The sequence below is a fragment of the Dermacentor variabilis genome, chromosome 3 (genome assembly GCF_050947875.1).
Source record: "Dermacentor variabilis isolate Ectoservices chromosome 3, ASM5094787v1, whole genome shotgun sequence".
Classification (NCBI taxonomy): domain Eukaryota; kingdom Metazoa; phylum Arthropoda; class Arachnida; order Ixodida; family Ixodidae; genus Dermacentor; species Dermacentor variabilis.
This window is the reverse complement of record NC_134570.1, coordinates 17,809,949-17,837,756: the sequence shown is the minus strand read 5'-3', so window position 1 is coordinate 17,837,756 and position 27,808 is coordinate 17,809,949. Positions and strand designations below refer to the sequence as shown.

Genomic DNA, 27,808 nt, shown 5'->3' with positions numbered 1-27,808 from the left:
CCTGAAGAAAATAATAACACCCGCTCCAATGCCTGTTCATGTCACCAACGGCGGAACAGCTCCCATAATTGGTATGTGTGCCGCCCGAGTCTCCGTCGCCGATCGCTCAACTATCGTTTTCTTTACCATCATTGCCCACTGTCCCCACAACATTATTCACTGCCTGGACTTCCTCTCCGCCATGACCTGCCTGTCCCGGACGCCGCTGAACCACCCTCCAGTTGCCTCAGTTCCGCAGACTTCGTTCGCTTGCCACCTTCGGCACTGACTTATGTTGACTTTGTGTCATCCTCACCTGTGCCCAACAGTCACTACATTGCGACTACCATGCAAAACGTCCTTGCACACAGTATCATGGTACTTCATACAGCTTTATCTATTACAACCAATTGCGTCTGCATGCCAGTTGTCAATTTTTGTTTAATGACACAAGTGCTGCCACACAGGATCTCTCTGGCCTAGCTTTGCACCTTCAAGCATCACACAGTAGCATCTATTGTAGTAGACGACAGTTCAACCGACCTTTCTCCAGCACCGCAGTCTGCAACTTGTACTATCGCCAACTTACAGAGAATGATTGCACCTGATTTGCCGTCCAAGCATGCTGATAAGCTCTACGACGTTCTGTTTTTGTGCCGCGATATTTTTTACTTTAATGATCGTCTTTTGGCTCAAACAACAGCTGTTAAACTTCGCATAAACACCAGCAATGCCCCTCCTATTCATCGCCGCCCGTACCAGGTATTGCCGGCTAAGCGTCAAGTTATCAACAAAGAAGTTTGCAAAATGCTTGCCAAGAGAAAAATTGAACCTTCATGTAGTCCTTGGATGTCACCTGTTGTCCTGGTGAAAAAGAATGATGGCTCATGTGATTTTGCATGGATTATCGGCACCTTAACAGAGTTGCAGAAAGGGATGTGTATCCCCTACATTGCATTGATGATGTCCTTGATTGCCACGACAGTGCTCGCTATTTCTCTTCTATTGACCTTTGCTCCGGCTTCTGGCAGATTGCCCTGGACAATCTGGACCGCGAAAAAAACCGCTTTTGTAACACCTGACGGTCTTTATCAATTCAAAGTGATGCCTTCGGTGTATGTAACAATCCAGCCACATTTGAGCGCATGATAGACTTCCTTCTTCACAGTCTCAAACGGTCCACATACCTGTGCTACTTAGACGATGTTATAATATTCTCCCCCACATTCGTCACACACCTCGAGCGCCTCTCAGCAGTCTTGGACCTTTTTGTTGAGCCGGTCTGCAGCTGAATGCCAAAGTGCCACTTTGGCCATCGCCAGATTACCATGCTTGGACACCTCGTTGATGCAAACGGACTGCAACAGGACCCGGGCAAAATCCATGCTCTTAAGCACTTTCCCAATCCCAAGTGTGTCAAGGATGTCCGCAGCTTTATCAGCCTCTGCTCGTACTTTTGCTGCTTCATGAAAAATTTTGCAGCTGGCTGTCCAACAGGCCCACGACATGGCAGAGAGGCTCAGTCTCTCCGTCCCGACATGGCAGTGGCCCGCTGCATGCTAATGCATGCCCTTAAGGACCACAGTAAAGTTCATCCATCCAACCATCCATCACACAACCTCTTACCGACATTTTGAAGAAAGGTACCTTTTCAAGTGGGGCAATAACGAGGCTTCTGCCTTCTTGCATCTAATCAACCTTCTCACCACGCCCGTTCTGACTCATTTTGATCCTTCTGCCCCGCCCCTACCGAAGTCCGTACCGATGGCAGTAGCCACAGAATCGGCGCAGTACTAGCACAACCTCAGTGTGGCAAGGACCATGTTATTTCTTATGCCAGCAGGCTCCTCTCAACCTCTGAGTACAACTATTCCATCACTGAGCATGAGTGTGTGGCCCTAGTGTGGGCGGTTGCGAAGTTCCGCCCGACTCATTTCGGTCGTCACAGGCCATCACACGCTTTGCTGGTTGTGCTCGCTGAAAGATCCTACAGGACGACTTGGTCACTGGGCCTACAAGAATGTTCATATTCTGTCATATACAAATCTGGTTATCTCCACGAGGACGCTGACTGCCTGTCCCGATACCTGGCTGGCCAGCCTGACAATGCCGATCGTAACACTGCCAACGGCATTTTCTGTGTGTCTGCCTACACTAACATCGCCGATGAGCAATACCAGGACCCCTCGCTACGAGCAATACCAGGACCCATCGCTACGAGCACTCAAGTGTCTGCACTTTTCACCTACTAACGCCTCTTTTAACCGATACGTCTTCCAGGACGGCATTCTGTACTGAAGGAACTTCCTCCCTGATGGATCTGGCCTTCTTGTCATGCCCAAAGATCTATGACTTACTGTGGTCTTCGAGCTCCATGATGCACCCACGGCAGGACACCTGGGGGTATCTTGTACGTACGACTGCGTTCGCCGCCACTTTTATTGGCCTGGTATCGCTTGCTTCGTCCACCGCTATGTTGCTGCTCATGATTCCTGCCAGCATCGGAAAATGCTTCAGGTGTTGCCTGGCAGTCATCTCCAGCCGATCACCGTCCGTGTGGAACTGTTCTTCCATGTCGGATTAGATCTCCTCGACCCCTTTCCCACGTCATCCTCTTGCAACAAATGGGTAGCCATTGTAACTGATTACGCCACCCGCAAGCCATCACACGAGCTCTCCCGACCAATTGCGTCACTTACGTCGCAGACTTTCTCTTGCATGACATCATCTTGCTTCATGGCGCCCCACGACAGCTGCTCACTGACCATGGTTGTAACTTTTTATCGAAAGTTATCTCAGACATTGTACGTAGCTGCTACACTCAACACAAGCTGACCACCTCATGCCATCCTCAAACCAATGGATTGATAGAGCGGTTCAAATGTACCCTCACAGACATGCTGTCCATGTATGTTTCAAAGGACCATCATGAATGAGACATTGTCCTTCTTTACATCACATTTGCCTCCAACTCTTCTTGCCATGGCGCTGTGGGATTTTCTCCATTTTATCTATTGTATGGCCGCGAACCGACCTTGCCCTTGATACTTCACTTTCTCCTGCTGCTACCCCAATAAGCGAGTATGTGTGCAATGCCAACTCATTGGCCGACCATGCACGCCAGCTTGCACATACTCGACTGACAGCCTCAAACTACTTAGCAGCATCTGTACAACGCCCGCCACCATGACATACAGTTCTTGCCTCGTGCTCGTGGTAACGCTCTCATCATGTGGCACTTTTAGAAAAGCTTCTTTCCCAGTACTCGGGCCCCTACTGCGTGCTGTGCAGGTGATGCCAGTGACCTACGAAATTGCTCTGGTCAATTCTATCTCACCCTCTACTCTAGCAGCCAGTGATGTTGTGCTCGTCAGTAAGCTCCAGGCACTGCTTCCGAGCCTGGCCCTTAGATGCTCCAGGACGGTGCTTTTGCCACCCGCGGTAGTGCTGTGGACCAGTATTCCCGATGTCCAAGGACAAAGAGGCCAGTGGTGTGAAGATGACGACGATTTGCAGCTAGCACGGGCTGTTGCCTTTTGGCCAAGTGCAGCATATAGATCTGTAAATATACTTGTGTATAGCATCGCTTGCCATGCCACTTTTTATTTTAAAAGAGAAAAAAATAACATGGCGGGGCACTGCAGCTTCCTTACGAGAGAGTGAATAGTGTTTGTGGTTTTCTGCAGGGGACATTTAGACCATTCGAGTTGAAAGCAGGCATGACTCTGGCACCAGCTGTACCTGCCGGCGTTAGAGAACGCTTCGACCACCTGCTGATGGACCGCTTCCTGCAGTCAGAGGTCAGCTACAACAGCCACTAAGGCCTGAATAGACCACATCACTTTTCATTGATCAGCACAGCTGTATTGGAAATTTAGAAGCTATTAATGGTGGATATTTGCCCACTGTTGTATGTGCTGGAATTACTGAAGTCCCTAGTTGAAATGCACACTGCTTGCCATGATCTGGGTTAATGTTAAAGAATGTGCAAGCTAAAGGAGGTCAAAATAATCCGGAGCCCTCCATCACATATGGTATCCTTCAGAACCCTCTATGCAGTTTTGGGGTGTTTAAACACCACAGTTTAGCTGTTGACATGCTGAACATGTCCATACAAATATTGTTCTGTTTGCAGATTAGCCACAAGTATGTAAGGCAGTACTGCCAAATATGTTCAGTTATAGCAGTTAAAGTTCAGGGTGCTCTAGTGTTTCCACAGTACTTTGGCTCTAAAAGGTATGCACTGGTAGGGACATTTAAAGGGCCCTTGAACCACTTTTTATCAAAGTGGAGAAAGACATTTGAAGTGAAACTAGGCTATGTCAGAAATACTTTGCTGCACAAAGTACTTCAATGCATTCAGCAGAAGCGGAGTTATTGGAAATCAAACACGGCTTCCGCTGTGCTCCCACTCCTTCTTCAATGCCTTGCACTGTGAAGGCTACGGCGCAGTGGGGCACGCCCACAACACCCTGCTTTCTAATTGTCGCCTTGGCACCCAGTTCAGATTTCATTCTGGATGTTAACATATACGCCACGACTTCTGATTTTGGTGCCTACGACACGCTAAACATAAGCCAAATGCCACAGAGCCACAGTGCAATTAGCCAATGGACTTGTGGCAGCAACCCACAATGGCCGCTATATCTACACTCTGTAGCTGACCGCAGCTACCAATAGCAGTCATGTGTAGGAATCCGCTTTATTACGAAATAAAGTGTAAAGCCTGCCTCCTTAAGAAAATAAGGAGGCAGGCTTCTGTTGAAAAGAGAGTTTTTGAAAGAAAGGTGACATCGCAATCTACTTGTGAGCTCCAAGCACCGCGTATAACAGCGAAACTTGGCTGAGATGTTCACAGCAGCGTATGCTATCCACGGACTATGTTATTTCACCAAGCCCGAGGAATGGTTCAGGGCCCCTTTAAGTGCTACAAATTTGCCTTTTAGGTTCTTGGCCAGTGCAGTAACACAGTATCACCAATGATTCCGTACAAATAACTGAAAAAAAACTCAGCTGGCTAATTCAACATTGATTTTATTGTAGGAGCCATCTCTATCTGGTTATGTCACAGTATGTACATTGCAAGTAACATATCAAATAAAAATTAAAATCCAGAACCACCAAAAATCAGCAGGCCTGCAGCAGGAACAAAAGTGTTGAATGAAAGTTTGTCAGATGGCATCATTAGGCTGTGGCATGGTGTGTTTCCAGTGTGCTGCAGAAATCCAGTTCAACCCTCGAAGAGAACAGTGGCATCGGCATGTTCGTGAACCTCGATCAGCACCTCGAGCCAAGTTGCTCCAGTTTTGCGAAAATGTACGGCCTGCATACTGGGGAACCTGGCGCCGACGAAGTCACACAGTGTCGGGGCGCAATCCCTGGGCAAAGGACCAGGTGAGTGTTGGCACATTTCCACAGGCAGCCTAATCAGGCTTAAGGGATTACTGTCGTGATATTCTCTACTTTTCACTTTTGCATTAACTGAAGGTCCTCAACCTCAAACCCCCAGAAAGATATAATGGCACGCCTCAAAGTGCCTTAAATAATTTGCTATATGAGCTTTTCTATGAACAAGCTTCAGTATGGTTTCACAGGAGGAGCACATGTCGTGACATGACGCAGAAGGTGGGAGCAGAACATCACGTTTTGGCTGTCGCTACAGCTCACTCAGTCTGCTGTGCTGCTACTGTACTTGTTGCCCAGCCTTATGTAGCAGCATAACAGCCCACGATGCGAGGCGCCTTCAGGCACCGTTATCCTGTACCTTCAATACAGGTTACCAGGATAGATAAAGTCAATTTCACATGTGCCTTGCACGTCATGCCCTGCATGTATACTGACTTTAGAACTTGCATCTTCATCAGCTGTACATAAATGGACGCATTACCTGAAATGTCACATGGAGCACTTGTTACCATGTCCACCAGCACACTGACGATTCTCTTACAGCACATGCATTTGTTTGTTAATGTTATGCTTTCTTTTTTTCTGTGTCCTTCAAGTGATTCTAGTGTCAACGTAAGGAAACAGACATCATAAATTAATAAATGCAGGCGAACAGCATCAAATGCTTCTAAGGCCTGAACCACATTGGTTCCACCAAGCTGTGGAGAGTCACTACGTATTTTGCTTGCTGTATGCAAGCATAAATGTGCAGCACGATAATCACACTTGTTGCTGATTGCTCATTACATCAGCATTTGTTTGTTGTGTTGTCTTTTTCTTTCTTTAGTTTCACATTGCTTTGTGTACTTTTATATTGTATGTACACTTCCATAGCCCATAGGTGCAACTGGTAGAGGTGATGTAAGGTTGTGGACTCATCTCTGTGACCTAGAAAATAGTGGCCCCCTAAAGAATGTCCAACTGATATTATTCGTGGTTCTGTTATACACGTTCCTTTTTAATCAATATGTACGAGGGTTTGTCACCATTTGGAAATGACTACTCTTCTCACAAAGTGATAAGAACAAAAATATTTCAAGAAGGAAAGTGCCATGTCACAGCATACCACTAATAACTTTCCACGTAGGGTCTTGGCAACTATTATTGCTGTTCGCTTAATATTTTTTAAAAAGTGAAGGTGTATTGCAGAAAAAAACTAAAGCTTTCGTCTAGTGAAAGGGAGAACACTGAGGTATTTCTGTATTCTGTAGGTGTTTCTGTATTAGGCTCTTGTTGGTAGAATATTTTGAACGCCTAGTGACGTAGAAAAACCTCTTAATCTGTGAACCTGCTGTTGCAAGGTCGTCATAAATATGCCTTGCCCCCAAATTTGTAGTCACACTACCTTGTCAAAGTAAATAGTAAAACAATTGCATCTTAGGCCACACATGTAGCTTTCATCACTTAATTTCCAGCTGTTCAAAGCACTTTAATTTTACAAATCGTGAGTCCTGCTTATGTGCCTTTTGCCACCACAGTATTGCACTTCGGGCAATTTACGAAAGACACCTTTTCCCATTTGTAAAATCTGTACAATTTGACACAGACACTGGACTACGAGGTGGACAGTGAGGCTGAGTGGGACGAGGAGCCCGGCGAGAGCTTGTCAGGCAGCGAGCCAGAGAGCGAGCCTGATGATTATGAAGTTGACAATGAAGTCTTTGTGCCTCACGGCTACCTGTCTGAAGATGAAGAAGAAGGCGGTGGCCCCTCAGCTGCTGCACTTCAGGTGCGGCAGCTGGAACTCCAGGATGAGCTGCGTGAGAATGGTGCTAAAGGTCCAAGGCTGCAGCCTCTGGTAGTCAGTGGGCAGGACATTGGACTGCTGGCACGCTTTGCGGCCGTGCGGTTGAAGCCAGGACCGTTGCGTCCCAGCTGGCAAGAGGAAAGTCTGCCCGATGATGGTAAGTGCCACTGGCAACACTTATGACGTTTTGCATGAAATTTGGACAGGCTGAATTTTAGAATCCCTACAAGGAACAACATAGGTTTATTGTGGGCATGAGTTATCTTGTAGTGAGGCCACATAATGAAAGACGTGTATCTGTGTTATGACAAAACTGCTTCTGCACCCATGGCCAAATGCACCAAACTAAAATAAAAATAAGCTTGCTCTATAGAACACCAGAGAAATGCCCACATTAGACAACTAATGATTGTCATACAGCGTCACGAGTTGCAAGTACACATTGCATGCTGTGCTTATGGTAGGCAGAAAACAAAACAAAAAAAAGATGGAGCTCCTTTAAATGATGAATAGACATGGCAGCATGTTGTTGACTTCCTGTCCAGTGACTTGCATTTAGGTATGGTGCTACTGCTACTTCATGTGAGGCTAGTCGGTTTTTCAAGTGAGAACAATGGTTGTCCCTTTGTCCTGAACATCCGTAGTACAAACTTTGCCAGATGTTTGTGTATATGCAAGTAAAGGATGCAGGTATCCACAAAGATGGACAACAAGACAGCAGTGCATAGTCTTGTGACATTATTTATTACCGGCATTGGAAAGAAAAATGTATAATCATGGCACCAACATATGGGGCAGAAACTTGGAGGTTAACAAAGAAGCTTGCAGGGGTCTTGCATCTGATAGGAGTACCGACCACCATGGGTTCAGGCTTAGTGAGCCACCGGGCCGCGTCAACCACCACCTTGCATAATCTAGCATACCACTGCGCACATGCTCAGGCCACAAAAAGAAGTGCAAACGTTGGTGCAAACTGGTCCATGGCAAAGGTCACCTTCTACAACCTTTGCGAATGGAAAAAGGGAGAGGCGTAGGGACGACAGGACAGGTGAACGCCCGCACATAGACGCCGGGGCACGCCTCCACCCCTGCTTGCCTGAGGAGCAGTTAAGGACCATGGACTGGAGTGATGGAACGAAAAATGTTAGACGTAACCTTTGAAGACATAAATACAGCAATGTGGATCAGAGAGCAAACAGTAGTAGTCTACATTCTAGTTGACATTAAGAGGGGAAATGTAGCTGCACAGGGCCACGTAATATGCAGGGCAGATAACTGGTGGTCTAATAAAGTTAAGGTATGGGTGCCAAGAGAAGGGCAGAGAAATAGGTGCTGTGACGAAATTAAGAAGTTTGTAGGCGTAAGGTGTAGTCAACTGGTGCAAGACAGGGTTTATTGGAGATCACTGGGTGAGGCCTTCGTCCTGCACTGGACATAAATAATGATGATCTTTTTAAATTTCCAAGAAGTAAATTTTTCTAAATGCATGAAGGCAATAAGCTTCTGCACACATGCATAAACATTGAAAATAGTTGCATTTATAAAGTAATATTCTGTTTAAAAATTGTCAATTTACGAAGTAAACAAGCCATTTGAAGCCAGGAGGAAGTTTTGACAAAATGAACTAGTATTCAGATTCAGATTGGCTTACTTTGAGGAAACACAAGCAAGGAATCTTTTGGGTGACATTACGGCGACAAAATGCCTCATGTGTGTGCTGTGTTAGGCAGGGTTTATTCAGAAATGGTAAACTGGCCGAATTACTTTTTTACAAATACTTGCTGCTCCCATAGACACTAGCACTAGAGTTCCCTCTAATAAGTTCTGTAGTAAACCCTATGTTCTTTAGGACTGTCCCTGAAAACATATCTCTGCATGTAGCCCTGCAGCTACTGGGTCGGCTGGTGCATGGACGTGCCTGCTGCAGCCAGGGGGAGCTAGTGCGTCAGTTCCAATCCAAGTGGGAGGGTGCCCCTGTGGCACGTAGGCAACTGCTGGACGCCCTGCAAGCTCTAGGGCCGGAGCGCCCTCGGGGAGGAAACTGCTGGCGCCTGCCTGCCCCATCCTTGCAGCGGCTTGGCATGCCGCTCTCACGGTCAGTAACGCCCAACAAAATGGGCAGCAGGAGCACTGTGGGTTACAAAAAGTATGGCGCATGCCTCACTTGTTGTCAACTTGCTCTACTACAATACTTTTCGTTTGGCAAATTGTTTCAACACGAATGGCAGCTAGCAGCATAAACAGACTGGGGAACACAGGAAGACAACAAAAGCTGGACTGGCACTGTGCTTCCAACTGATATTTTAATCAATAGCCTTATATTTTTTTACCTGACATTATAGTTCCCTCGTCTGATCGAGAGTTGTGCATCTTTGTAATACTCTTAGCTCTTTCAATTTAAGGTACCTGCTGGAAGGTCAGAACCAAAATTGCTATTTGGCATTTTTGTTCTACAATTATGTGTACATATGATATGCCAAGCCTTCCACCTTCTTTGCGCAATCTTGTTTAACTCTTTAAGGGTGAAATTTTTTCTAGAAATGCATGTCCCCAGGGTCACATTTTTATAGCAAATTTAAATTCTTTAGATTGGCTTACTTTGAGGAAACACAAGCAAGGAATCTTTTGGGTGACATTACGGCGACAAAATGCCTCGTGCGTGTGCTGTGTTAGGCAGTGTTTATTCAGAAATGGTAAACTGGCCAAATTACTTTTTTACAAATGTAGTGAAATTCAAGCAACCTATTTTTATGTTTTAAATAGGTTTGGCACAATGAAGGCCTGTATTATGTCCACGGAGCAAGAAACATTTAGGAGTGGTAACTCCGCTGTTTGCGGCGACCAGAAAAGGTCACAAGCCCGCGGAGCTGTTGTCATGCTGGCGGCCTGGAAAGAAATTACCGCCGTTGAGAGCGCGCCGGAGCCACCTGCCCGGAGGCTGCATTATTTTTTTTTTTTTTCGCTGCGGCTTCTACGACGCGCCGCATGGTGCCGCCACTGTATGCGGCCCCGTCGGCACATACAACAATTGTGACCTTATCTGGTCGCCCGCACTCGCTCGCGCTGACGGGAGTTTCACCTCCTAAATGTCTTACTCCGTGATTGTGTCACATTCCATTTAATTTTTTGTTCTTATCATGTGTCTCACCGAGGGTATGATCCCAGCAAAGATGTCAGTGCAGTGACCTCCGAGCTGCACCTGAACTAATGGCATAGAGCCAGAAGAATGAAAAATGAAGTGGATTGTTAGAGAATCCAGCCTCAGGGACACATGGCCATAGGGAAACTGAGGCATGGCGTGTAAGCATCCACCAGCAAACTCGGTGGTGCACACCCATCATGAAAGCAAAGGGAGTGAGAAGCTTGCTGTGATCTATTGCTGGCTTGCTAGAGAAGATACTATCAGCTCTTACACGCCTTGCAAGCAAAATGACAGCAAATACTCAGTTGCTATCTGTTGCTACAGTCGAACCTGGATATATCGAACTCGAAGGGAACAGCGAAATAGTTTGATATATTGATAATTCTATATACAGAAATCAGTTGGAGGCGTCCCTCGCAGTAGCAACAAATGGTGGCTTATCGGAGCATTCAAGAACGGCGAAGTCTATGCACCCTATGTGAAGGCGCACTTTCTAATCTTTGACTGCTTCTTGCTCTGGAAAATAAAGTTTAGAATGCTGCTTTCGATCCTCTCGAGTCTTTCCAGGTGCAATAGTCTGGCGCCCTCCATTTCACAGCAACAAAACCGAATCAGGCTGAATGCTGACGCCAGCTCAGCGGTTGTGCACGGGCGCATTTCCTCGTGGGTGCCAGCAATTCCTGCCACAATGTCCTCGTCAGCTAGAGCGGCAAAACCTGTCAGCGTTGACAAAATCGTCAACAGTCACGTCGGGCGGGACGGCGCCCAGAAAACGGAACACGCAAAATGCCTCGTGCAAATATCCGTATTCATCTGAGGCTTCCAGACATTCCAGACAAGGCAGGTCTTGCCACTGCAAGACCTGCCTTGCAGAAACAGTTGGCCACTGTGTCCTGCTTCATGTCATTCCAGGCGCCAGTGATCATCTGAATGGCCCCCAACAGGTCAACCTTCACATCGACTCCCATGCAGAGGTTAATTAGGAGCCGCTGAACAAGTCTCCTCCTGTAGCCGACCTTCACTGCCCCTTTGTGATGCCCTGGTACAGTGGCTGCAACCTTGCTGTTGTGTTAGGCAGGAGAAATTTCAACTCTATATGCTGCAACTCATAAGTGGTGTGATAGGCCAAGCAGTTGTCAACAAGAAGGCAAACTCGGCGGCCTGACTTGTCCAATTCAGTGTCCCATGCCCGAAGCTATTCATAAAAAATCTGCCGCGTCATCCACGCTTTCCTGTTAAAGCTGTAGCATACTGGAAGCTGCTTGCAGTTCTTGAAGCACCGAGGTAAGATACTGCTTCTAGTCACAGATGGCCTCAGCTTGCAAGATCCATCCATATTTGCTGCAAGCAAAACCGTAACCTGCACTTTGCTCATCTTCCCACCGTGACGTGCCCCCTCGGAGGTGGAGCGTCTTGCATGGCAGCATTTGCCAGAAAAGTTCAGTGTCATCCGCATTGAAGATTTCTGTGGGAGAAAACTCCGTGGCGATCTTCAGCCACTTCTCAGAAAGCCACTGTTGCATTTCCTGGCTGCTGACAGCTTCACTTTCGCCTAAAATAGCTTTTCCTACAATGCTGTGGTGGCTTTTAAACCTCTGCAGCCACCCAGTGCCCCCACAAAAGTTTTCCTCGCCGAGAGCAGCTTCAAACCATTTCGCCTTTTCCATCAACCTGGGGCCATCTACGGGAATATTTTTAGCTCAGATTTCCAGAAACCACGCATGCAATGCTTTCTCAACTTTCTAAAGAGCCGCAGGGCGCGCACGAAACGCTCCACAGCGACTTTGCTCATCTGCTTTGAGCTTGATATCTTCCTTGGTTTTGAACAGAGTGCTTAAAATGCTCCGTGGAATGCCAAGTGCATCAGCCACCAAGGTCTTCTTCTCCCCCTTTTCGACACCCTTTATAATCGCCAACTTGGTTGCAAGGTCCAAATTTTTCCGTTTCTTTACGTTCGTTGCCACCATAGCTTGCACTACATGACAAAGCCGCACGTCACACACGCCACCCATGGAACATTCACCACACCCAAGAAAAAGCGATGGGCATTCTGTCTGGCACGCGCTGATCTGGCTTTTCGGCGCTTGCATACTACTGCGAAGGAGAAAAAAAGGAGGGAAGGGCGGAGAGAGTAAAGAGAGAGCCCAGCAGCGCTCGGCAGTAATGGCAGTAATGGCCGTAATGGCGGCATGTGCCGTGTATAGGCGCAATGCCTTCCTCATACCCCCGTTCTCTTTTTCGCTTTGTCTCCCCCACTACGACTCCATTGGCTGCATCTGCTCCGTACCGGCCATTGCCAAACCGGTTTTCTAATTCCTTCATGCACGTGGCTTGCAAACGTCATGGGATGCCGTGCGCCTAACGACAGCGGGAGATGTGAGGGCCTTTGGGGAATGGTGCACCTTCCAGGACACGGCACTGCTCTAGACCGGCCATCGCCAAGTCAGTTTCCTTCGCGCACGCGGCTCGCAAACATCACGTGGCATCGCACGCTGAACGACCGCAGATGGGTGCGGGAGATGCCTGTGCCTTTGGGGAAAGCGCACCTTCCAGTGTGCTGCGAGGGGTTCGATATATCGAATGACTTGCAAAATTAGAGTTCGATATATGACACAATTTTTCTATACATTTACACAGGGTTTTCAAGAGCATAATCTATGTGTTTGATGTAACCAATAATTCTAAATATCTGGGTTCGATATATCCAGGTTCGACTGTATAAGTAAACTGCGCCAAGCACTAGACAAAAGTCATCCACAGCATTGCTAATGAGAAGTAATGGGGCTGGCTAAACTCTCGTCGCACGTGATCGGGTAACGAGCTCACTCATGGGACAGGGTAGGTAATCCAAAGAGGCTTACAATAAGAGGGAGGATCTCCCTTTGAGACTTGCTCTTTTATACCTTTTTAGTCTCAGCGAGAGGACTTTCCTGCTCTCTGAGGGACAGATATTTTCCCCCTTACTTGCAAGTCTTGTGGAATGCTTGTTATGGAGATGTCGGAAAGTGAGGGCTGAACGGGGCATGGTGTGATCCCTGTGCCTTCTACCAGCTGCCTTTGCAGGTCACGCAATGAGCTGGAAGAAATGGCGCATGTGCTTGCCACACCAAACCTGCCTGCATATACTTACAACACAAGGCTAAACATGGATAGAAACAAAAAGACAACACCGAGTCCATGCTTAGCCTTGCACATTAAGTATATTCAGGATGACCCACCAACTAGCCCAAACGTTTACCTTACTAAGTGACTGAACAGTGCACAGTGGCATTCATGCGAAGTTCAATCTTGAGCATCGCTTCTGTAAGCCATCGTTTGGTTGTATGACTGCAATTGATAGGTCATGCGAAGAGGTGCATACATTGGAGCTGTTTAGTGCAGTAATTGACTTCATGCTGCAGAGTCTGTTATTTTTTTTTATAGACCTGCTGCAGTTTTGTGGCGGAAAATCGCCTTAGTGGCACTTTGTGAGTGTGGAAATTGTGTTGTATTATTCAAGCAGATGGAGCCCTCTAGTAGATTGAAGCCTCCCCACAATACGATTCACTATTAGTAGGGCTTTAATGTGAAAGACAACCATGCTTTTTCATGACGAATAATTACTGTTTTGGTATAATTTTATTCACATGCTTTCACGTGCAGCAAATGTTTCACCTTGCCTGTATTTTTTTTACTGATAACTTCATCATCATTACCACATTTGTGTTCTGATGTCTGGACAGCCTGATTAAGAAGATACCTTTCTGGCACAATATGTCTTTATAAGATGAACCAAGATGCACCGTTTCTGAAAAAAATGCACATGTCAATAAATCGTCTTATGCATTATTGGCATTTTCAAGGCCATCACATTATTATCTGGGCATGATGCCCCTGTTGGCAGGAACATAAATATTTACATCAGTCCTGCAACAAGAAGTAACATGTCAGGATCTTACGTTTCTTGTGCTAAACCAACAACATGCCTCTAGAAAGCGATGAAAGAGCCTGGCTTTCCTATACTCGCGGACAACTTTCTGTGGCAATGAAGGGAAAGCTACGGGTACGTGGCTGCTGCACACGTGTTATGGCACCAAGTACTCCACCATCGTTTGACAGTGCTTTTGGTTGCTCGGAACATACACTGAATCAGTGCAGCTTCACGCGAGACGGTTTCACATTTTCCCAGACACAGAAGGGAAAAGCCGCAAAGTTAGTAAACTTTTACATTCAGTGGTGTGTTTTATCTTATTTAATTGTTGCTAATAAGATGTTTATATTTTCTCTTCCCCAACTTAAACTAATGTGGATGAAAACACTGGACTCTTTTCAGAAGCGCCCTCACTTGTGCCTTCTTGGTTTCCGTAGCTTTCCCTTCATTGCCATGTAAAGTTGTCCGCAACTACAGCAAACAGTTATTTTGACTACGCGTTTGTTTTCAAGTTCACACCTGAGAGCAACTGGATGGTTCAATCAATTGCCTAGTTTAAAGGCAGCTGTATAGCTGCATCCACTAGACACTATCATGCATTAAATATGCTATAGTAGAACCTCGTTCATACAGTTTAGAAAGAAAAACGCACTAACTGGGAAAACTTACGATCTGAAGTAACTAAAAACTTTGACAAACTCAGCTGTAGTTCACATCTATGTAATGTGAAGCGTTGCGTTAATTGTTGCGCATGAGGCATGATATGCCGACAGGCGTGGAGCTGGTGGGGCTTCGGCGGCTCAAGACATGTCTTCTTGTTTAAGGACGGCGACGGGAAACAAATGAAATTTAACTGGCGGGCGACACCAGATGCCACTGAAGCAAAACATAATGCTCACATCGCAGCACCTGTGTCAGGGAATGGCGGTGTATTTGGATCATCGCCCTCTAAAAGCGTGCAGTACACACTCTTCCAGTGGCACTATACCCCACACGCTGTAAAACAGACGGGTGAAGATGCTTATTGTAAAAAGTTTTGGCGGCGATAGCTGTGAATGCAGCATTCGATAACCCGGGAGGAGATTTGCTGGTACTGGTATAAGAAACTGAGCACGCGCTGGCTTTTCACATGAGACGTGCAGGCGGTTACTTTCTCGATTGCACGCGCCTTCCACCGTTTCTTGTTTACATGGGATCCAGTGGCCGGAAAACATACCATACGATCGCAATCTGCAGCATGGGAATGGCGGTGCATTTGGATTATCACCCACTAAAAGCGTGCAGTACGGATGGTTCCAACGGCACTATGCCCCATGCGCTGTGAAACATATACCATATTTACTCGCATAATGATTGCACTCGCGTAATGATCGCACCCCTGAATTTTGTCGTCAAAATTCGATTTTTTTTTATTTCCCCGTGTAATGATCGCACCCCAAACTTGCCGCAGCGATATGTCGCGTGCCGAGTCTAGCTAATAATGATCACGCTTACCATCTGTCGAATGCTACGCGAACGACTCTTCAAGACAAACCAAGCGGTCTGCACGCACCAAGCATTCTTAAGTAGGTGCCTCATTTCATTACTTTCATCACTTTCCGCACTTCCATGACAAAAAGAGGTACAACCAAACTTGCCTTTATTATGTGTCGGCTTTATAATGGTTGTGGTCAACAACAAAAAAAGGCGCCTTTCGATTCTTCTCATCTGCACTCATGGGCATACAACAAATCGCGAGCGGCAGTGATAGTAGCCACGTTTACACTGATATGTCAAAAGTGTACCTTATTCATACACCAACGTTTGTAACACAGCTAAGATATTCACCCACCCTTAGCGCAGACGTGCGGTATTAGGATAATAGTGAAGACAGATGCCGCAGTTTCCGCAGCATGCCCGCCATGTGTTTCTATGTCACTGGCAGCTAAGCGCGCCCATCTGTTTCTGCCCCCTCAAAGTGGACATGGCTACGTTATTGCCGCAAACTTGCCGATATTAACAATATTATTCATTACTGATACGGAAGAAACTGTTTCGATGCATGTAATGTACTCGCGAGAAGAAAAAAAAATCGCGTTCGGCACATTCAGCTTGCTCCACCGGCCGCCATTTTTGTTTTGGTGTCCCGCACCCGCATCCCGCAGTAAACGCGGGACGAAAAAAAAATTTTTTTTTCGCGGGAAATTTAACCCCCGTAATGATCGCACCCCTGAATTTGCGTCAGTTTTTTATGACCAAAAAGTGCGATCATTATGCGAGTAAATACGGTAGCTGAAGATGCTTATTGCAATAGGGCTGGCGGCGATGGCTGCGAATGCGACATGCAACGACCTGTTTTCACGTGAGATAGGCAGGCGAGTATAAGCACCGGGTGGTCATCGCAAGACACTAGCAGCTAGCTGGCGAAAAGCGCATGAACGGCAACAGTAAGAGTACTGGAATGTGAAGCACATGATGGGACAAAGGTGCACACGGCACACCCACTGACTTCGCTGTATGGCTTTTAAGGCCTGACGTACCGGAAAATGCATTTTCTTGTGTGTGCTCTTAAGAAAGGTTGCCATTTGTATAAGGCTGGTCACATTCATGGCATCAGGTAGTATATAAAGTAAAAAACGAATCCACGGAGGGAGTCCAAAACAGAGCGTGCGGAGGCTGTCTTCTTTTTTTTTTTTTTTTTTTTTTTTTTTTTTTCACCATCGGCGATCGCCGAGAGACCAAATGCAATAACAATGCGTTACACTGTCTCAAACTTCAATCTTATACCACGATGCATCAGCTCGGCGACCCAGCGCTCACGGTCGGCACAATACACAAGGTTGCACGGTCAAATCCCGGTCATGGCGACCCCATATCGATGGGGGCAAAATGCAAGATCGCCCATGTCCCGTGCATTGGGGCATGTTAAAGATCTTTGTTGGTTAAAGTTAATCCGGAGTTCCCCCACTACAGCATACCTCAAAATCAAATCATGGTTTTGGCACGTAAAACGCCAAGATTCCTTCACAGTCGGTGCAAAAAGCACCGGCGGCGATGCGCACCGAGTATCGCATTTCATTTGTTGAGCACTGTATGTAGCTAGCGTTGCTTAGACACTGCGCTTACCCAGGCTTCCTGCCATAGCATTTGATAATGCCGCAATGAAAACCGATTGAACCGAATGGCCCTACCAGCTTCAGTAATGTTTCAGTAACTGTTCATGCACCCAAAAAAGTTGCAGTTCCACACTAGAGGTGAAGCATCGATAATGATAGCAAATTAGTGGACAGCTATACGAAGTAAGGATAGTAGTTTTATCGGCCATATTAACTGGTAAACATAGGCACACTAACTAAATTAGCAGTTATGGTATCACGCACTCACAAGCAAACAAACACAATCTCACTCTATCACCGCAGAAACTGGCTGTCAAAACGCTGGCGGGAGGAAACGCGGCAGCAGCAACGATCTAAGTGAGCGCGGAGAACACAGCACGCACAAAGCTATAAGCCGTGGACACACCTAGACTCTGCCCCCAACACAAATCGCTCTCAAGATACGGCCATGCTACCACGCACCGCCGCCGCATGCGTAGTTGCAGCCAGAGTAGTACAGAGTAGAACGCTGCCCCCCCCCCTTCCTCCCTTTGCACACTTTCACTCGCACATACAGTTTAGGGCGCGTGGTGAAAGTTACCTATTGCCCTTGGACTTTATACGGAACCTCACGACGACGCCAACGGCAGAAATGCGCTTGGAGTGTCCATATAATTGCTAGCACAATAAAATGCAATGCAGAATGGTAATCAGAAGAAATCAGAAAATGCAAATCAGAAGAAATGACGGAACACATTCAACCAACGTAGCCAGCGGCGGCAGCTGCTGCCCCCGCCTCGGCCGTCACATGCCATTACATATGCGGCGCCACCGCATGAAAGTGCCATCGGTCCAAACTCATTCTGCGCCCCGTGCCTATTGCGATGAAGCTGCCAAGGCGGGCAGCTGCTGTTCTCAATCACACATTTTCTTGTTTACATTGGATCTAGCAGCAGCAAAACGTATCATACGATCACAGTTTGGTGATGTACTGAATGTTCATGCCAAAAGATCATGTTTTCCGGGAACATATTGCCACGTGGTAGTGACGGTGAAGAAAGCAGCCAAACTGGGAACGACGAAACTAGCGTTTTATTGGGCAAACTTCTGGCCCTCAAGAAAGGCTACTCTCAAAGAACGGCGACAGTGGCGAACACAGTCGGCGATCATCCAAAATCTGATCAGCGGGTCAAGCGCGTCGGCTTTTATACATCAGTCGTCGAATGTTCCAGAGTAATCGCTGGGACCCGCGTGCCTTCCACAAAGTTCTGCATTATTCGCGCCGCGCACACATGCAATCAGATTACACAAGGTTTGGTCACAGACAGCGGATGGAAGCATCGATAACATTCCAGAAACTTCCGATACATGCAGGCGCGTCCTGCGCTGTGCAATAACAATTGTTAGGCGGTGAAACGTGTCGCCCGATAAAGACAAACAAGTACACGTGTCAATACTCCCCTCTTAAAAAGCATCGACCCGATGCTGCAAACAAACAAAAGTAATAAAGAAAAACACCTGTAACAAAGAAAGCAACAAAATAAGGAAGTTCGTCAGCGCCCGTAATAGGGTTTAAGACGCACCACGTGGACCACTTCAGATCCTGTGCGGCACCGCTGTGAATGTGAAATGCCATCTGGCACGACCTCATAGTCCAGTGCGCTGATACGTTGAACGACCTTGTAGGGTCCGAAATAGCGCCGTAATAGTTTCTCACTCAGTCCTCGTCGGCATATCGGGGTCCAAACCCAAACACGGTCGCCAGGCTGGTACTCGACGAAGCATCGTCAGAGGTTGTAGTGTCGGCTGTCGGTACGCTGCCAGCTCTTGATCCGTAGGCGGGCGAGCTGTCGGGCTTCTTCGTCGCGCTGAAGATAGGTAGCGATGTCAAGATTCTCTTCGTCAGTGACGTGCGGCAGCCTGGCGTTGAGCGTCGTCATCGGGTTCCTGCCGTAAACCAGCTTAAACGACGTCATCTGTGTTGTTTGTTGCGCTGCCATGTTGTAAGCAAATGTTACGTACAGCAGGACGGCATCCCAGGTGTTGTGTTCGACATCGACGTACATTGCTAGCATACCGGTGAGGGTGTTATTCAGGTGCTCCGTAAGACAATTCGTCTCTGGGTGATAGGAAGTTGTCCTCCTGTGGCTTGTATGGCTGTACTGCAGTATGGCTTGGGTGAGCTCCGCTGTAAAGGCTGTTCCTCTGTCGGTGACGAGGACTCCTGGGGCGCCATGTCGCAGCAAGATGTTCTCGACAAAGAATGTCGCCACTTCGGCTGCACTACCTTTCGGCAGTGCTTTCGTTTCAGCGAAGCAGGTGAGGTAGTCCGTCGCCATGACGATCCACTTCTTTCCATTTGTTGACGTCAGAAAGGGTCCCAACAAGTTCATCCCAATCTGCTGAAATGGTCAGCAAGGAGGCTCGATTGGCTGTAGTAATCCCGCTGGCCTTGTCGGCGGTGTCTTGCGTCGCTGACAGTCTCGGCATGTTCTTACATAACGGGCGACGTTGGCAGTTAGGCGCTGCCAATAATACCTTTCCTGTATCATCGATAGTGTCCGGGAGAATCCGAGGTGTCCAGCGGTCGGATCGTCATGTAGGGCGTGCAATACTTCTGGACGCAGCCCTGAGGGAACAACAAGAAGTTAGTTGGCGCGGACTGGTGAGAAGTTCTTCCTTACAAGTAGGTTGTTTTGAACCACAAACGAAGACAATCCTTGCTTAAATGCCCTAGGGACGTCGATGTGCCCTTCCAAATACTCAACGAGGTTTTTCATCTCCTGGTCTGCTCGTTGCTGTTCAGCAAAGTCTTCCGCGCTTAATATGCCAATGAAGGCATTGTCATCCTCATTATCTTGCGGAGGCGAGTCAATGGGGGCGCGTGATAGGCAATCGCCATCAGAGTGTTTTCGTCCGGACTTGTAGATTATAGTGATATCATATTCTTGCAGTCTTAGGCTCCACCACGCCAGCTGTCCTGAAGCGTCCTTTAAATTCGCTAGCCAACACAAGGCGTGATGGTCGCTGACGACTTTGAATGGCCTGCCATAAAGGTAAGGGCGAAATTTCGCTGTAGCCCAAACGATGGCGAGGCATTCCTTTTCGGTTGTAGAATTGCCTTCCGCTTTTTAAAACGACCGGCTAACGTAAGCGATCACACGTTCAAGTCCGTCTTTTCTCTGGACTAGGACAGCACCGAGGCGTCAGTGTGGATTTCGGTATCGGCGTTGTTACGTTTCGCCTCCGACGTGTGGTATAGCCGGCGCGGATGCAACGGACGCCGGGGTTTTGTTCACAGCGGCAGACATTTTGGCCAGTTCAGCGCTGCCCCAACGCCTCCTACCAAGCGCGTCCAGGCATGTTTCAATGCCATGTGTCTTCGTGTGTGTGTGTGTGTGTGTGTGTGTGTGTGTGTGTGTGTGTGTGTGTGTGTGTGTGTGTGTGTGTGTGTGTGTGTGTGTGTGCATGTTGGTGCCCACGCTTTTCAAAGCGCGGCAGCTGGGGAGAGGAGCTCCCCAACTGTGAAGCGAGGAGGTCTGACCGGCGCCGGCCCGGCGGATACGTCACTTCTTGTCACAACGTGTCCGTGCGCCGCCGTCACGTGCGCCTCTATCGAGGCGTTCCTTCTTGCCCTCGACTCCGAGAGTATAAAAGCAGCTGCCCCTGGACGCTAAGAGAGAAGCTTCGATTTCTTCAATCGAGTAACGTGGTCTCCCGTTTCTCCGCTTCGGTCGACCTGACCGGCTGCTCTTTTGCGATGCTAGAATAAACAAGTTGTTCTGTTAGCAGTCGACTCATGCTTTGCCAGGACCTTCGGATGCTTCCAGCTGTGCCCCAGGCCGCCAGGCCAATGCTACCCTTGAGGCTTGCGACCCATTTGCAACAGCGTCCTCGTCGAAGAGCGCAATTACTGGGGGCGACTGTATGCGTCGTTTGAGTTCTTCAAATGCGTCGGCCTGCGGTGTTTCCCACTTGAACTCGACATACATGTAGTTAGATGTGTCAGCGGCTCAGTGATGCGTGAAAAGTCCTTGACAAAGCAGCTGTAGTAGGCCTACATGCCAAGGAATCGACGCACTGCCTTGTCGATAGGCTGTGGGAACTTTGCGATGGGCTGTGGAGACTTTGTAGTCTTCTGCGGGTCGGGCCGGACTCCAGACTTGCTGATGACTTGGCCTAGTAACAGAACCTCATCGTAAGCGAAGCGGCACTTTTTTGTCTTCAGAGTGAGCCCTGATGACTTGATGGCCTCTAGTACTGTCGCTAGCCGCCTAAGGTGATCGTCGAAATTTCCAGCGAAGACGACGACGTCATCCAAGTAAACAAGACAGGTCTGCCACTTTAATCCTGCTAACACCATGTCCATGACGCGCTGGAGCGTTGCAGGCGCCGAGCACAGTCCGAATGGCATGACCTTGAACTCGTAGAGGCCGTCTGGCGTGATGAAGGCAGTCTTTTCGCAATCTCTTTCGTCGACTTCTATTTGCCAGTAGCCAGACTTGAGGTTCATGGATGAGAAGTATTTAGCGTTGCAGAGCCAATCCAATGCGTTTTCTATCCGTGGGAGGGGGTATACGTCCTTCTTCGGGATCATGTTTAGTCGACGATAATCGACGCAGAAACGTAGGGCTCTGTCCTTTTTCTTCACCAAGACTACAGGAGATGCCCATGGGCTTTTCGACGGCTGAATGATGTCGGTGCAGCATTTCGTCGACTCTTGCCTAACAGTGTCACGTTCTCGCGTCGAAACTCGGTAAGGGCTCTGTTGGAGTGGTCGAGCGCACTCTTCGGTGATTGTGCGATGCTTTGCGACTGGTGTTAGTCGAATCCTCGATGACGTCGAAAAACAGCCTTTGTATCGTCGGAGCAGACTTCTGAGCTGTCGCTGCTTAATCATGGGGAGACTTGGATTTATGTCCTAGTCTGGCTCGGGAACTATGGTCGTCGGGGTAGATGCAGCAGAATTCGAGAGGACGAACCCATTTCTGGTTTCCAGAATTTCCTCAATGTATGCGATCGTCGTGCCCTTGTTGATGTGTTTGAACTCCTGGCTGAAGTTTGTCAGCAACACTGCCGTTTTTCCTCCGTGCAGTCGAGCGATCCCTCTTGCAACACAAATTTCACAGTCTAGCAGTAGACCTTGGTCACCCTGGATGACGCCTTCTATGTCGGTAGGTGTTTTGGTGCCGACGGAAATGACAATGCTGGAGCAGGGCAGGATGCTGACTTGACTTTCAAGCACGCTTAAGGCATGGTGACTACGAGAGCTCTCCGGCGATATCGCTCGATCTTCCGACAGCGTTATCGACTTCGACTTCAGGTCGATGATTACGTCGTGTTGGTTCAGGAAGTCCATGCCGAGAATGACGTCTCGTGAACACTGTTGGAGGATAACGAAGGTGGCAGGGTAAGTCCGGTCATGAACGGTAACTCTTGCCGTGCAGATCCCAGTCGGTGTGATGAGGTGTCCTCCAGCGGTCTGAATTTGAGGGCCTTCCCATGCAGTCTTAACTTTCTTCAACTGGGCGGCGATGGGTCCACTCATGACAGAGTAATCAGCTCTTGTGTCTATTAAGGCGGTGACTGCGTGGCCGTCAAGAAGCACGTCGAGGTCGGTGGTTCTTTGTCTTGCGTTACAGTTAGGTCCTGGCGTCGGATCTCGGCTGTGTTGCGTTGGCCTGTGGCTGGTGCATGGTGTCGTCCTTCGTCGGCATATTCTTTACTTCCAGATTTTGTCAGGACGGCGGCGTGTCGTTATGTCGTCGAGGTCGTTTCTTCGGCGTCTTCGTCAGCGGCGGAGGATCTTCGTCAGTTGACGAACAGCAACCGCACCTCCATTGGTTGCTGCTTTTAGTTTTCCGGATATGGGCTCGCAGACCGGCCCCAGGCTGGGCCAGTGTTTAGGTCGGCGCTGCAGTGACAGGTAGCGGCCTGGTGACGGTGAACGGGACGGTCGTCAAGGGCTCCACTGAGTGGTGGCGAGGTAGTCGGCGATATCGCAAGGTCCTTCGCCAAGCTGTGGTCACGGTGCGTTAACGGCGAAACCTCGCAGTCCCATCTCCCGGTATGGGCATCGGTGGTGCACCATGGCCGGCTTATCCGCACTGATAGCAGAGCTGGCGGTGGTCGGGGGCTCGCCAAATGTCCGTCTTCCTCGCGTAGGTGCGTTGGGCGACGGGTGGGCATACTGGCGGCGGTGGCTGCGGACGACAGAATTGCGGCACAACAGGGCCCTGGCACAGTCGCGGAGGGGGACCTTGACGGCATGCGACGGTGGCGTATGTCATCCCTTCTGGCTGGGGCTGTGGTAATTGTGGTTGCACCTCGGGAACTCCAAGCGATCGCTGCACCTCTTATTTCACGACGTTGGCGATCGAGGCCACTTAAGGCTGCGACGAAGGCAAGACCTTGCGCAGTTCTTCGCGTAAAATGGCCGTGATGGTCTCGCACAAATCGTCGAGGGCCAGTGATTGAATTCCTGCGTAGTTGGTAGAGTTCGTGTGGCAGTTGAATTGCTGGTTCCGCATTTCGAGTGTCTTCTCGATGCTGGTGGCCTCGCAAAGGAACTCTTCTATGGTCTTCAGTGGGTTTCAAAGCATTGCGCCAAAAAGTTCTTCCTTCACACCACGCATGAGTAGGCGGACTTTCTTCTCTTCGGGCATATCCGGGTCGGCGTGGCGGAACAGATATCTCATTTCTTCCGTAAAGATGGCACTGTTCTCGTTAGGTAGCTGCACTCGGGCGTCCAGCATAGCTTAGGCCCTTTCCTGGCACACGACACTCGTAAAGGTGCGCAGGAAGCCACTACAGAACAGGTCCCATGTTGTCATGGTCGACTCTTAGTCCTCAAACCAAGTTCTGGCGGCATCTTCTAAGGGGAAGTATACGTGTCGCAGCTTGTCGTCGGAGTCCCTGTTGTTGAAAGTCCTGATTCGTTCGTAGGTTTCCAGCCAGGATTCCGGGTCTTCAGTCGCTGCTCCATGGAAGATCGGTGGGTCCCAAGGTTTTTGCAGACTAATGGGGGACGCTGGGGCAGCCATTGGGGTTGTCTTGGCCACGATCTTCTTTGTCGTCTCAGGTAGAAGACAAGACCAGCGTGGGTGGCTAGCACGCTGGTCTTGGGCGATGTTGGTTTTGTCCTCGGGCTTTGGGCTTGGATCGCAGCTTTGCGGGGGCGTTCGGTACATGAACGCACAAGCACCTCCACCAGATGTCACGTGGTAGTGACGGTGAAGAAAGCAGCCAAACTGGGAAAGACGAAACTAGCGTTTTATTTGGCAAGCTTGTGGCCCTCAAGAACAGGCTACACTCAAAGAACAGCGACAGCAGCGGACACAGTTGGCGATCGGCGAAAATCTTATCAGCGGGTCAAGCGCGCCAGCTTTTATACATCAGTCGTCGAATGTTCCAGAGTAATCGCTGGGACCCGCGTGTCTTCTACATTATTCGCGTCGCGCATACATGCAATCAGATTACACAAGGTTCGGTCACAGACAGCGGATGGAAGCATCGATAACATTCCAGAAACTTCTGACACATGCAGGCGCGTCCAGTGCTGTGCGATAACATTTGTTAGGTGGTGAAACGTGTCGCCCGATAAAGACAAACAAGTACACGTGTCAATATGAACCGGTAACGTATGAGCGTTACTGTATTGGATCATTTCTTGTGTCCTCGATCGTGAGCGTTGGCGCCAAGAAATCGTACATAACCATATCAACGAGGTTCCATTGTATATCCTTTCTATCAATGCACTGAGATGTTCAAGTACAGTTAATTTGTCCACACCATAGAATGCTGAAATGTTTTATTCAGTCATGTAAAATATTTACTGCCTGTTGAATTTCTTTCATATATTGTTAAATATTATGGGGTTTAACGTCCCAAAACTGCACGGCAGATCATGAGGGATGCCGTAGTGGAATGTTCCAGATTAATTTTGACCCCCTGGGGTTCTTAAACAGGTACCCAATGTGTGGTACATGGGCATTGTTGGATTCTGCTCCCATCTGAATGTGGCCGCTGCAACTGGGATCAAATCTGCAACCTTGCACTTAGCAGCACAATACCATAGCCAGTGGACCACCACGGTGGGCTTTCATGTGTTGTGACCCACTGATTTTGCACTGTATTTTGTACACCTCACACTTGAAATAAGCCTGTACAGCTGCAATATGTTAAACTGTGGGTGTTCTATAAAATTTTTGCATACAAATTAAATATGAGTACCTAGCTTCTAATATTGAATAATGATATACTGATGCATTTATTAGCATGTTTGGTTAGTTTAACATGTTGAAACATCGCAATTACATTGTCAATAGCAAGAAATTAGGCTAGTAAGCCGTTATATTAAAAGATTGTGTATAAGACTAATGTTAACATTGACAATTAAGTAATTCCCTCTAGTTGTTTGTTCTTGCCAACCTGTGCCTTACTATACAATGTCGAACACCCTTAAACTCAGAGGCCTTGTGCCTCTGTGCCAGCTGCCACTCATCGCATTTGCTATGAAGCAATAAGCTCAGGATTGGGGGTGGCATGCACCCCTGCTGTCAGCAAAAGAAGGGTGTGCAAATATTCTAAACTTTCGAATAACGAATCGAATAGTCACTATTCATAAATGCGATTATGTTAAAGCGAAGCTTTGTTTGCCTTTTCTTCTATTTTCCCACTGTTGCTGCTGCTGCTGCTATCCGGCAAACTGCGTCGGGGGGGGGGGGGGGTTCAGAGCGTGTATATACAGGGAAGGAGTGTGGCAGAGAAGAAAATAAGCGCGAGGAACTCATTTGGACTGCACCGCATCGAATGTGCGCAATGCTCTCTGGAGCTACTGGCTCATCGCCACATTAGTGTGTTGAAGGCTGTAATTATCTGTGACCCCTTGCAAGCGCTTACCTTTCTAGCAACATGCAAGTCCAGAGGGAAGCTAGATAGAATGGAAGAGAGGAGGGCGGGAGGAGGCAGAGAACAGGTAGAACCGATGCAGTCGTGAAACACGTGAATAACAGCCTTGCCACTCTACGCTCAGAGTTCCCATACAAATACAAGGAGGGGGTATAGGGAAAATGTGACGTAAGAAGGCAAGGAAATGCTGGATATACTTAAGTTCAAGGTACGGTGCGTTTCTGCTATTTCTGAAAAATATAACCATGCAAATATGTCTAGTGGGCAACTTACGCAGGGCATGCAAAAGCAGAGTCGCATTCATTAAAGTGCACCGCAGGGTCTAGGCGACACAACGGAAGCAGTCGCACATCAGATCAACACTTCTCTGCCTGCCGCAAGAGCTTTGCAGCTATGGCATTGCTCGAGATCGCGGATTTGACAGAGACAGCCATATTTCAATCGGGGCGAAATAAAAAATGCTCACACACTTTGATTTAGAGACACATTAAAGAACACCACGGTGCCAAAATTAATCTGGAGTGTGCCACTACGCCCTGCCTCATAATCCAATTGTGATTTTGGCACGTAGATCCCCATAATCCAATTCAAGTTTAGTGCTTCTGCCAAGATGCTATGTTCCATGTGAGGCAGTGACAATGCTCAGCCCTCTCAGAGTTTAATATGGTGCACAACAATGCCTCAAGCAAACACTTCTCCCTTTATGTTTTGTGTACTACGCAGACAAAGAGCAGTGGTACACGCAAGGTATCATTTAACATCAACATCACTGCTAATTATCGTCAGTCAATGCAAACAGCACAGAAAGCTTCGCTTACATCAATTCCCACAGTGCGTAGGATCCAGCTTTTCAAATATTTCACAACATTAACTGGGCCCAAATGAACGTAAAATTGGAGCAAAAGTGCGGTAAATTTTCACACCCATGGGCATAGTATAGACATAAAACATCAGAACTTGCGTAGTGGAGCAGGCTACGCCTCTTAGGTAGCCATACTGTAGAGGTTGTACAGCGATCATTCGCACACTCTGAAGAGCCTTGTGCATGCGAAAAAACTAGTTGTTTGCTCCTAAGTTTCATTTGTGCTTTTATTAAACAACTCACCCTAGCGTACTATGTAATGACAGAAACTTGCTAATATTAAGAATACTGGGATGTGAACATTGTTTTATATTAGTTGTGATAACGGCTGTTCATTATTCGAAAGCTATTCGAAAAGTATTCGATCCCGTCTCAAAAATCACTATTCACACACCCCTCTACAGCAAACCCATGCCCCTTGCTACTGAGAAGCTGGCTTTCACGCAAACCTTAGACGTTCTTAGCTGAGCACGTTTTGCAGGTGAAATTTCGCCCAGCGCCATGACATTATCACAAAATTCAGCACAAAATCAGACACATATTGTTTGATTAGATAGAAGAAAATGCTAATAACCGTGTTTGCTTCCATACAGCCAGCAATATACGTAGCCAACCAAATATCCAGAAATTTTCAAATACCTAGTTTTTTAATCGAATACGAATATTAAAAATATAATATTCTATATTATTTGACATTTTTGAATATTTGCATGCCCCTTGTTCAAACAAATAAGTAAAT

General features: G+C 47.8%; 1 protein-coding gene across 2 annotated transcripts in view; it reads left to right on the top strand.

Annotated features, from left to right (window-relative positions):
• LOC142575213 (chromatin assembly factor 1 subunit A-A-like) overlaps positions 1-27,808 on the top strand; it is a 36,011-nt gene that overhangs the window by 7,296 nt on the left and 907 nt on the right. For both annotated transcript variants that reach the window (XM_075684349.1, XM_075684350.1), the window contains exons 3-6: positions 3,666-3,779; positions 5,191-5,373; positions 6,971-7,328; positions 9,053-9,266. In XM_075684349.1, coding sequence (XP_075540464.1) covers positions 3,666-3,779; positions 5,191-5,373; positions 6,971-7,328; positions 9,053-9,266 — 869 coding nt within the window. The remainder of the gene's footprint in view (positions 1-3,665; positions 3,780-5,190; positions 5,374-6,970; positions 7,329-9,052; positions 9,267-27,808) is intronic.